The following is an 11,450-nucleotide window of genomic DNA, read 5'->3' on the forward strand; positions in this document are numbered from 1 at the left end:
TGGAGGGGATTCTGAAGTGAAGTGTGGTGAGCAGAGGTGCCCTGGAGGGTGTCCACGCCTGCCCATTGAGTCCCTTCAACTCCAGCCCCTCCCAGCTCTGGCACCTCTGCTGGGAAGGTCAAGTACTGCATGGGGGTTGCAGGCCCTCCTTAGCCAGGGACCCTGGGCTTTCCCTGGTAAGCACAGCCCAGCTCCCCTGAGGTCAATGTCTGCTGGGCTGAGGTCTGTTACTTACCCTGCTTCTCCAGGCCTGGTGGGAAGGTGTCCCTCCTCCTGCTGAGAAAGGACTTAAGGATTCTGACATGCCCCTTAAGGTCATGACTCACAGTGTCCTAGTAATACAACCAGGAAGCACTGAGGTGGTGCCTGGGTTGTGGGGCGCTGCGGGAACTGATGAGGGGAACAGACACAGCACCTCGGGGCCTGGCTCAGTCTCTGCACTGAGCACATGAGGTCTGGTTTCCCGTGAGGGCCCCTGACCTCACAGGGGAGCTCGCAGAGGGCAGGACCTGGGGCTCAGGAGAGGACAGGCCCCAGGGGAGTGCCCACCTGCAGGAGGACCCTCCTCAGGCAGCACACTGAGCTCTGCCCCAGGAATGGGCTGGGCACCAGGAGCATGGGTCATGCTGCTCAGGAAAGGACCCCACAGGTACCATGGAGATGTGCAGAGATAAGGCAAGGACTGGGCACTGTGGCTGGTCAGACGTTTCCTTACTCCAAAGAGCAGGGTCTTCTCCTAAGCCCAAGGCTGAGAGGGACCCTCGGTTTTGTTGGCAGCATTTTGACTGCTCAGCTGTGCACCCCATCTTCCCTGGGGCAGGAGTGTCCCCAACATTCCCTCCACCCTCCCTCCTGAGGATGATGGAGAATGGGCACTGCTCCTGGGACCAGAGCAGGGCTGGCCCCTGGGTCTGCAGACACATTTCCCAGTGAGACGTGTGGGGAGGATGGGGCTGGGATCTGACAGGCAGGTGACTGTCACTGCTGAGGGTTCAGACACAGCATCCTGGGCCTGGGCTGCTCTACTTTGCCACCCCCGTCCAGCACAGGCAGCTGAACTGAACTCACTGTGTGAATTTGGGGGGACACAAAGTACCTCACAGACACAGAATACCTTTTATAAGCTTCATGATGGCTTTCTCCATCTCCCAGCCTCAGGATCCCCAAAAGGGGGACACGAGAAGGTCAGAGAGGCTGACAGGAGAGAGGGGCCATGTTCAGAAGTGGGCTTTTAATTTGGGTGATGCTGTTTCTTAGAATTTTCTATCTGAAAAAGGCAGAAGGGGTAGGATTACAAAGGAACAGGTGAGTGTGACTCAACCCCAGCAGGTGACACTCCTGGAGCCACACCCTGTTATCCCAGCTGGGGGAGCTCCCAAGTTACTGGACCTGGCACTACCCTGCCCGACTGAATGCAATAACTGTTCAGAACCTGGAGCATCAGCACTTAAGGAGGGTTCATCGAGGATGGCTTCCCTCACAAATAGCTCTCCTCACCTGGGGCCTACACTGAGCTGATCCCTTGGAATCCAGGGAAACCTCTGCAGATGAAGAGGGAGCTGGACATAGAGAGGGAAGTCACATGTCAGGTGCAAAGCTCCTCTGGGGACAGCCACTTAGACAGTCTGTCTCCTCCTCTTCCCAAATGGTCTCCATCGCATGTTGCATCCAGTCTCCCTGCTGGTGCTGATGTGTCCTGGATTACAGGACATTTAGAAGATGAGGAAGGCTGCACCTATATCTCACAACCAACATGACAGTGTCACATGTTGTCCAGAAGCAGAAGGACCATGTCACAGTAGCAGACAGTGGGAGAGAAAGCAGTGTGCTGGACTCAGAACTGAGCACTCAGAACCCAGAGCCTGAGAGGGTGTGGAGAGTGCGACTAGGCACCAGGAAGGGAGCAGGGTCCTGAGGAAGGGGCTGAGCTCAGGAGGGTGGGCTCCTCTTCTGACAGCCTCCAGCACCCCTGAAACCACCTGCTCTCCTCTCACAGGTAAAGCTCCACCTGGGTTCAAGACAGGGACACATCTCAGGAGCACAGAGGACCTGGGCAGCCTGACCCCAGCCTCTCCAGATATCAGAAGAGCCTCACCCACATGCAAATTCCTCCTCCTGCTCTGGGTTCAAAGGCCCTCTGGGCTGTGGGAGCTCCCAGCTCTCTGCTCACACAGGGCTGAGGTCTCTGGGAAGGCAGGTGTGGACTAGAAGATGAGGCTGCTGGGTCTTGTCCTGTGCTTGGTCACAGCTCCCCGAGGTGAGTGTCCCCAGCGTCAAACCTGGGTCCATAGGGAGGTTGTGACTGCCGGTGACTAATAGAGTGTGACTGTCCTTGTCCCCAGGTGTCCTGTGCCAGGTGCAGCTGCAGGAGTCAGGACCTGGCCTGGTGAAGCCCTCACAGACCCTGTCCCTCACCTGTGCTGTCTCTGGTTACTCCATCACCAGTGGTTATTGCTGGCACTGGATCCGTCAGCCCCCAGGGAAGGGGCTGGAGTACATAGGGTACATATGTTATAATGGTAACACTAACTACAGCCCATCCCTCAAGAGCCGAGTGTCCATCTCCAGGGACACGTCCAAGAACCAGTTCTCCCTGCAGCTGAGCTCCCTGACCACTGAGGACACGGCCACCTATTACTGTGCCAGAGACACAGTGAGGGGACCTCAGTGTGAGCCCAGACACAAACCTCCTGCAGGGTGCCCAGGGCCAGCAGGGGGCACTCAGCACACAGGAGCTCAGGTCAGCCAGGGGCACGTGCAGAGGAGGAGAGAACTTGACCCCATTCCTGAGCCTCCTCACCAGCCAGCTCCTCCTGAGGGCACCAGCTATGGGGGTCCTAGAGAAGCCTCCTCCCCTGGACACCCCTCATTTCTCTCCAGGTGAGGTGTGTCAGGAGTGCTCTTCTTCAGCAGTGGCTGCACAGTCTCCTCTAGCTGAGGCTTTCTGTGCAATGACAGGCACTGCTCAGGGCCATCACCTGAGCTGTGTGGATACTTCATGGCTTGGGGAACTCCCTCCACTCTCAGAAGGGTCTGGATGTTCTCCTGCCCAGTGACCCTCCCAATCCATTATTCCCAGTGACCTTCTTATGACTGATTTTTGCACTTGGCATGTGTAGAGTCATAGCCCACATTGTTCCTGAGCCATCCAGCCACAGGGGACCTTTGACAATGACAAGGCACAGTATGTCTTGTAACATGTTAATGAACAGACGGTCGAGCCACCATGTAGGTGATAGAGACCGTGGATGCAGCTGATAGTCTAAAGCCACCGTCAGCAGGCACAACAAGGTTTCCTCTGTCCCCAAACATAAGCAGGACTGAGCTGAGGGATGCCGACATAAAGCCCTAAACCTGGTCTAAATGCACAGAACGTGTGTATTCAGAGTGAACTTTGGTGTTTGTGAACTCTAACCTCATGATGAGGCTCTGTGACACCAAAACTCCAACCCATGGTCCCAAAGGGCAGAGGTGCCCACTCCTCATGCAGCTGTGTGGCCTGTGGACGGGGGTGACCTGAGTAAGGTCTTGGAGGGAAAGGGGCTCCCTTGGCAGAGACTCAGATGGGAGGGTGGTCAGCTCTGCATGGACTGTGGGAGCTGCAGGTTGGCTCTGCCACTGGCCTCAAGACCCTGAGACATGCTGTGCCCAGGACCACTCTGACCCCAACTTGGTTGGGAGCTGACCCTGAGCCTGAGAATCCCCAGGACACCTGGCTGCTGGGGGGAGGCAACCTGGAGCCTGGTTACTGCTGGAGCTGGATCCATCAGCCCCAGGGAAGTGAGTTTCCAGGCACTGTGGCTGGACTGCAGGATCACAGACAGGGACACCCTGGACCCCGTTCCTGCTCAGGTCAGTGCCCACCCAGTCCTAGAGCCCAGCTCCAGTCTGGGTGAGGATGAGCATGGGCAATGTTTACATCCCAGATTGTCCTAAGCCTGTCCTGGAACATGTCATGAAATAGAATCTGAAAGGAAAGTGACCACAACACTCGGAGCAACCAAAAGATCTTTATTGCAGCAGTGCAACAAAGAGAAAGGAAAGAAGGAAAGAGAGAGAGAGAAAAGAGAAGAGATGAACAGGGAGAGAGCAAGAGCAAGAGAGAGAGAGAGCGCATGTAAGAAAGATAAAGAGCAAGAGAGAGAGAGCAAGAGAGAAAGAGCAAGAGAGAGAGGGAGAGAGAGGGGGGCCTGGCAGGAGGGAGTTTTTATAGCCCAAATCTAATGGGGCCTCTGGGTCTGCAAGCTGCCTTGTTGGCCCAAGGGGGGTTGAGTGCTCAGCCTTAAGAGGGACTTGACACAAACAGGTGATAAAGGACCAGATAGAGGGGGTTTGAGTGCATGGGCTATCTTGCAGCCAACATCTATTCAGCCTGCCCTGCAGACAACACAGTTCAGCCTGCTCTGCACCCAACAGAATCACTTTATGTATTTTCAAATTATGGTTTGAGAGCTACAGCACTGATTTTATGTAAAACATTTATAATTTGCTAAGTTAAAGTTTTATATTCTGTACCACCATAAGCCTCTTATGTTTTTATTAATAATAAATCCAAGTTTTAATCACTTTTAATATTTTATTTGAGCATCATAATCATAGAAAAATGGATGCTCCATTATCACACGTTGGTAGAGGATAAACAGATGGTGAAGAGGAAATGCTTCTGTGTATTCTGTGTGTCTGACATTTCTGTATGGGGCTTACTCCTTTCAATTTATTATCTTTCTTTACACAAAATATAAATGCAATGATTTGCCTTTGTTTTTAAGTCCTTTTTAGGCTTACAATTAACTCTCTATAATCATAATTCTACACTTTTTTTGTTTTTTAGCAAACAAAAATAATATTGCATTTTAATTAAGAGAGAATTTCCACAGTGGTGTACTTTCTGTCTCTCAGGACTTGCTCTGGGGGCTCACTAGGCTTCTCCCTGAGCCCTGGTAGTTGCTAGGAGCACTTTTAACATACAAAATGCCCCTCAATAGCACAGATTCTGTATTTGATTGTTTAAGCCTGTTTTTATGAGTATAATATATTCACTTAGATACATAAACTAGACTTATGGATTTGACATTTGAATATATTTTTAAATTCATGAATAAGCAATGAGGCGTTGTATGCAGTGGTCTTTCTCATGTGAGGGTGTTTCATCATCCACATCACTAAGAATGTCAGCATCTCTCTCCATCAGACAACAGCTGGCCATTCCAGGTGTATTTTCACACTTACACTGAAACCTAGCTCTAGTGAGGCAGAGGACAGCACCCTGACACAGGGGTGCCAGGCACCATGATGGATCCCAGGCTGTTGTCCATCACCTGTCCCTCCTGGGTGTGGGGAGCCCACCAGCTGCTCTGCCCCAGTCACTGTGAAGCACAGCCTGGCTGTGGGCCACAGGTGCCCTGTGAGCTGCAGAGCCCCAGGACAAGGCCCTCTCTGCACGTGGCCCTCACCACCCACCCTCACCCTCACCCTCCCTGCACCTTCCCATCTCCAAGGGCCACTGTCCTCTCTCTTTCCAGGACCTGATGCAGTAGCAAAGAGAGGGAGATGGGGCTGGACCCGAGTGGTGCTAGGGTCACACTGGGGCTCAGGTTGCCGGGGAGGGTCTACACCCTAGGGGAATCCAGGTGACCAGGATCAGGGTGTCAGGTGTCCTCTACATTCTGGGACCATGTGGACATGTGAAGAGTGACAGGGCAGCAGTACTGAGGGCATGTGGCTGTGATTCCAGGAGGATTCCAAGACACTTGACCTACACAGAGAGTCCCTGTTTCCCCAGGTCTTTGTGCATAGGAGGAGGATGGGAGGCCTGGATAATACAATATAGATTAGATAGATAGATAGATACCACATAAATAGTAAAATAGAATAAATTAATCCTGACCCTCAACACAACAACAAGTCCATGAAGACATTGGCTGCTCCTTCTCCCAGGCTCCTCATAAGTTGGAGCTACACATGGCCCTGTAGACTCAGCCCATGACAACTGAAAGAGAGGACAGAGCCTGGGTTTCTCCCTGCCCACACTTGTGCCCTGTGCCCACAACAGATGGCAGCAGCATGTGTACCTGACGACTCTGTGCCAACTGGATGCTCCTGAGCTGAAGGAGGCTCTCACAGGGAGGCACAGCCTTTCCAATGCAGGGAGCCTCTGAGGCCCTCAGCTGAGTGCCCTCCCTGGAGAGCAGGTGGCAGCAGAGGGGAGAAGACACAGCACATTTCCATTGCAGGACAGTTCTGAGGACCTCACCAGGTGTGTGCACCTGGGAGCTGGAGGAGGGTCAGGGCAGCAGTCGTGTCCAGGGTGAAAGCAAAAGACCAGATAACCAGTCAATCTTGCCACAAATGACCTGTTGTACACAGCGAACCAGCACTCATGCTTCTGTGTGATTTTACATCTGCCCCAGGGAGTTAGCACAGCCACCTCCACAATATGAATATGTGTTTATATTAAATAAAATAAGATAGTGGGCTCTAAAATCAAAATAAAAGAAATTCTCCCCTCCTGAATGCTCCTCTGTCCACCATGCTGCCCATGACACTCCCATCTGCCCTCAGAGCTGCTCTACCTGGGCCTCCACCCAGAGCTGCTATATAGCAGGAGGACATGCAAATAGGGCCTCCCTCTGCTCATGAAAACCAGCCCGCCTGACCCTGCAGCTCTGCACAGGAGCCCAGCCCTGGACTCCCAGCTCAGCCCACTCAGGGATCAGGACTGAACACAGCTGCTCACCATGGAGAGTGTGCTCAGCTGGGTTTTCCTGGTGGCTGTTTTCAAAGGTGATGAATGGAGAACCAGAGATCCTGAGTGTGTGAGTGGACAGGAGTGAGAGGAAGAGTGGATGAGTGCCAGTGTCCTGACCAGGCTTCCTCTGTGTTTGCAGGTGTCCAGTGTGAGGTGCAGCTGGTGGAGTCTGGGGGAGGCCTGGTGAAGCCTGGGGGTTCCCTGCGACTCTCCTGTGCAGCCTCTGGATTCACCTTCAGTAGCTATGGGATGACCTGTGCCCGCCAGGCTCCAGGGAAGGAACTGGAGTGGGTCTCATCCATTAGTACTGATGGCAGTTATACTTATTATGCTGACTCCTTGAAGGGCCAATTCACCATCTCCAGAGACAATCCCAAGAACACACTGTACCTGAAAATGAGCAGTCTGAGGGTCGAGGACATGGCCATCTATTACTGTGTCAAACACACTGTGAGGGGACCTCAGTGTGAGCCCAGACACAAACCTCCTGCAGGGCGCCCAGGGCCAGCAGGGGACACTCAGCACACAGGGAGCTCAGGGTCACCCAGGAGTGCTGGGAGCCATTAGCCAAGTAGGTATGACAATTTCCTTGCCAGCGTACCCCATGTTGCTTAGTGGAAGGACTCGTGGAAATAGGACATTTTGCAGTGACATTGCATCTAAGGTGACCTTGCTCAAGGACCAGGGCGGATCCGGGTTTAGGGTGTTCCCGGTTTAGGATAATCCGGGTTTAGGGCGTTCCAGGTTTAAGGTTATTCCTGCTGGGAATAGGGCGTATCCTGCTGCCTGAGTTCCCCTTGAGTTCTCACGGGATTCAGACTGTATTTTTTGGGAGACAAAAGCCCAGTGGGGGTGGATTTGGGCAGAGAATGTGGATTTCCCCAGAACGTGTTTGTAGAGTGCTGGTGTGAGTTGGGGAATAAAGAATTGCTGTTTGAATCTACAAGCTGTGTGGTGGCTCGTGATTGTGTGCCCAGCCTGACTGCAGCACAGGAGCAGGTGCAGAGTGGGTTTGAGGACTGGTTTCCTGCATCTGGGGGCCTCTCTGTGTACCAGGTTTCCAGGGGAGCTCTGTGGCCTTGTGGTCTATGCTTATTTTTGATTTGTCTGAAGATCATTATTTTGTTTTTGTGATGTAGTTTTTCTTTTTAAATAGTGCATCTTGCATATATTGATCGGGATACTGTCGGGGTTTTTAGGATGAGCCAAGAAAAGTAAACGTAGACTGGCCGCCCGCACCCAGCCCTCCCTTGCTGATGTGCCAGGCAGAACAGTCAAAGCAGGATCTCATTTAATGAGAAAACACACACAGCTAATACAATATACAGGAACCAATCAGGGTGAAGGTCAGCAGGGTGGGGAGAACTTACATCTACACCCATCCTACAGGCAGTAATGGGAGACAGGAGCTGTCCGTGAGGGCAGAAGGTTTCTGAGCCTATCCTAGAGGTGATGGGAGTCTTCATCACAACCCACTGCAATGCCTTCTGGCTAATTGCTAGGTGCTCTCTTAGCCACATGTGGCCCCAGGACTCGGAAGCGGGTGGCAGCCAGAAACTCAAGTTTCCTCTTTTCTGATGCAACATGTCCCACGTTACATCATGCCCTACAGGATACATTTTGACATAATCCCATTCATTCATTGAATATAAAAGCCCTTAGTCTATCCCAGTACCTCCTCTGTCGTTCCTCTCTTGCTCCTCAGTTACTTTACCCCACTGAGTTTTATTCCATGATTTTATACTTTTTTTTTATTAAATTAGCACTATGTGTATGCATATCTACATGATAAACTCACCATGAAACACGCTACATGTGCAGGACTCACACATGTACAGAACTGGCCATTCACATCTGCTCACTTAACTCCTGGCTCCTCCCTTTTCCTATCCCTCCTCCCTCACCCTTAGTGACCTCTGTGTTGTCCACTGATATCTTTTATTTCCTTGGATTCTACCTGCCTTTATATTCCTTATTTGTTCTAGATTCTATATAAGGGAGAAAACACTCAACCCTGACTTCCTGACTTTTTCTTATTTCTCTTGCTCTAATGTTCTCCCGCTCCACCCATTCACCATCATCTCACTCATCCTAATGTCTGAGTAGCTCACTGTTGTATATAACCCACATTCCCACCCTAATTTCCATGGACCCAGCTGAGACACACTGAAGGAAAACCCTAAACCTGACCACAATGTGAAGACCTACACCACTCAGAGTGAACCTTGCTGTATGTGAGCTGTCTCCCTCATAATGAGGTCTGTGACACCCACAACCCACAGCCAGGCCCCCCAAAGTCAGAGGTGCCCAGTTGTCCTGCTCTTCCCCTCATGTCCCCACCCAGGTGTAGGTCCAGAAGTTGGGGCCAGGCCTGCCCACCCTGTCCCTCACCTGTGCTGACTCTGATTCTCTCTACCCAGCTATGGTGTGAGATGGACCCACCAGGCTTCAGGGAGGGGCCTGGAGTGGGTTAGAAGGATGGATGGAGGTGGAAGTAGATACCATTCCATACGTGGTCCTGAGTCCCTGCTGGTCCTCAGTGCTCCTTGATGGAGTTGAGCACATGCTGTCCTTTCCCTAGGTGTCCTTGGCCTACTGCAGCTGCAGGGGTTGGGACCTGCCTGATAGATAGTCAGATTCACCAGGGACACTTCCAAGAGCCAGGTTTCATTAGCACTCAACAGGGTGAAACCTGAGGATATGGCTGTGTATTCCAGTGGGGGACACCCAGTGAGGGAACTCAGTGTGAGCCCAGTCACTCACCTGCCTTCAGGGGGCGCTGAGGACCAGCAGGGAGCTGAGAGCCTGGAGGCCACATCACACCTCCTCACTGGGATCAGGACCACCAAAGCCCCTTAGGGTGAGGAGGGAGTTCAGGCTCAGCACATAGAGTGAGGACCAGCAGAGACATTTAGGATCAGCAGGGGAAGCTCAGGACCACCAGCCTCACATCTCAGCCCCAAGAGAAGATAGAGAAGTGTCCTGGGTGGGATTGTTTTATGTATTGTAGTTTCCTGATAAAACTCAGCAATTCTTCCAGCATTCTGTTTAATTCCACTTCTTTTTTTTTTTCAATTATATTGTCAGGAAATAATATTCTGTTTTCCTAGTATAAATTCAAATTATTGTGATGCTTAACATATTCCTGAATACTAACCTTAAGTTCTGAACCTTGATGACTATCCCAATAAGGCTGAGGAATTTAAATACTGTGTGACTCCTTCTCCTTATTTGCTGTGCACACAGAGGAGGAGCCACACCTGTGTGTTTGAAGCAGCATCACAGGGACATAAAAAAGAAGGTGAGCTTGTCCTGCTCCTGACTTTGACAGCAAGTGTCCCAGCTCTGGAGGCCACGTCACACCTCCTCAACCCTGGGAGCCAGGTCAAAATGAAGATCAAAGCTGTGTACTTTTGCAGTTGTTCATGGACATGAGCTGCCTGGGAAGGAAATTGCCCCAGGGACCCACCACAAGGAGGCTCCCTCCACCCCCCTCTTGTTTCTGTCTCATGCTGTGAACAAATGTCCTTCTGACCAGCGATGGAGGTCACGTTCCCTGTAATGTCTGTGCATTGTGACTGTGCTGTTTGCTTTGGCACCAAGAGTTCTGCTCCACTGCTCTCTGAGTTTCCAATGGGGAAAGCTGGAATAAGTCTTAGAAAGCAGGTGAGACACAGGGAATTTTCAAGTGGAACTCACAGCAATTCTGGCCATGGCTCCATGTCAATCAGGGTACCAAATGTCAATCATCCATGAACTAGAAAAGGAATCATCAGAACTGAGAAGAAGACCACTCAAGAAAGTTCCAAACTAACTTGGGTAAGGGGTGAGGAAGTCCTGGATGAGACTGAGGAGACCAAGGTGTGTGATCCATGAAATATTCATCATAAGATCACAGCATCCAGTGAGGACAATGATCAATACATTCAGTGGACATGTGACCTCAGGTAGGGCCTTGGGAAGTTCTCACTTCTAGAGCCCACTGGCTGATACCTGGCACAGGTGAGGTGGGAAATTATGTCATTTAGACAGCAACAGTTTCCCCAGATAAGGAAGTGAGATCCTTTGCAGATGTCTCCTGTTTGGTCTGCCTGGAAGAACAGCTTTTTAAATCAAATGATTTACTAAGACATGGAAATTTCACCAGTGGCTTTCCTGGTGGTGAAAATATGGAGACAAGCAAATATTACATGAGCCACCCCAGGACCAGGAAGTCGGGGCTGCAGGCTCACTGTTTGCAGGGAGTTCATGGTCAACACCACAGGGAACAAGGAGAGGAGCCACATGTCTTATTAGTGTGCTGTGCTCACTCAGTTAGGCAGGAGGTCAATTCCTGAACCTCATCAGGAGGTCAGCAACTACACCTGCCCTCTCAGTGACCCCACCTCACTAAAGACAGGGTCCACTGTTCTCTCCAAATGCTGGGCTGTGGGCAAGGCAGGTCTCACTGCAGGGATGCTGCACAGGGAAGGGACTGGGCCTCCTCCCTCACCCAGCCTGCCCTGCATGCCGTCCTGTCTGCTGTCAGCCTGGCTCTGCTGCTCTGGGGGACTCAGGGGCTCTCAGCCTCAGGCTGCAGCTGAGAGCTGCCTCTGCTCCCAGGACTCTCCCCTGGCCCAGCACCTCCATCCTGTCCTCTCCTGGTGGAGACCAGAGGGCAGGACAGGTGAGGGGAAGAGCTCAGGGCAGATTCCCACCCACT

The 11,450-nt window shown here is 51.8% G+C and overlaps 2 gene segments (V, D, J or C); both read left to right on the forward strand.

Moving 5' to 3' along the window:
• LOC107160913 overlaps window positions 1-11,450 on the forward strand; it is a 38,817-nt gene that overhangs the window by 12,509 nt on the left and 14,858 nt on the right. Inside the window, 1 exon segment of the V gene segment in view lies at window positions 2,343-2,653. Coding sequence covers window positions 2,343-2,653 — 311 coding nt within the window.
• On the forward strand, window positions 6,646-7,330 carry LOC107160888. The segment is given in 2 exon segments: window positions 6,646-6,783; window positions 6,888-7,330. Coding segments are annotated over 2 exon segments (474 nt in total).

Source organism: Marmota marmota, unplaced genomic scaffold (genome assembly GCF_001458135.2).
Source record: "Marmota marmota marmota unplaced genomic scaffold, marMar, whole genome shotgun sequence".
NCBI classification, from domain to species: domain Eukaryota; kingdom Metazoa; phylum Chordata; class Mammalia; order Rodentia; family Sciuridae; genus Marmota; species Marmota marmota.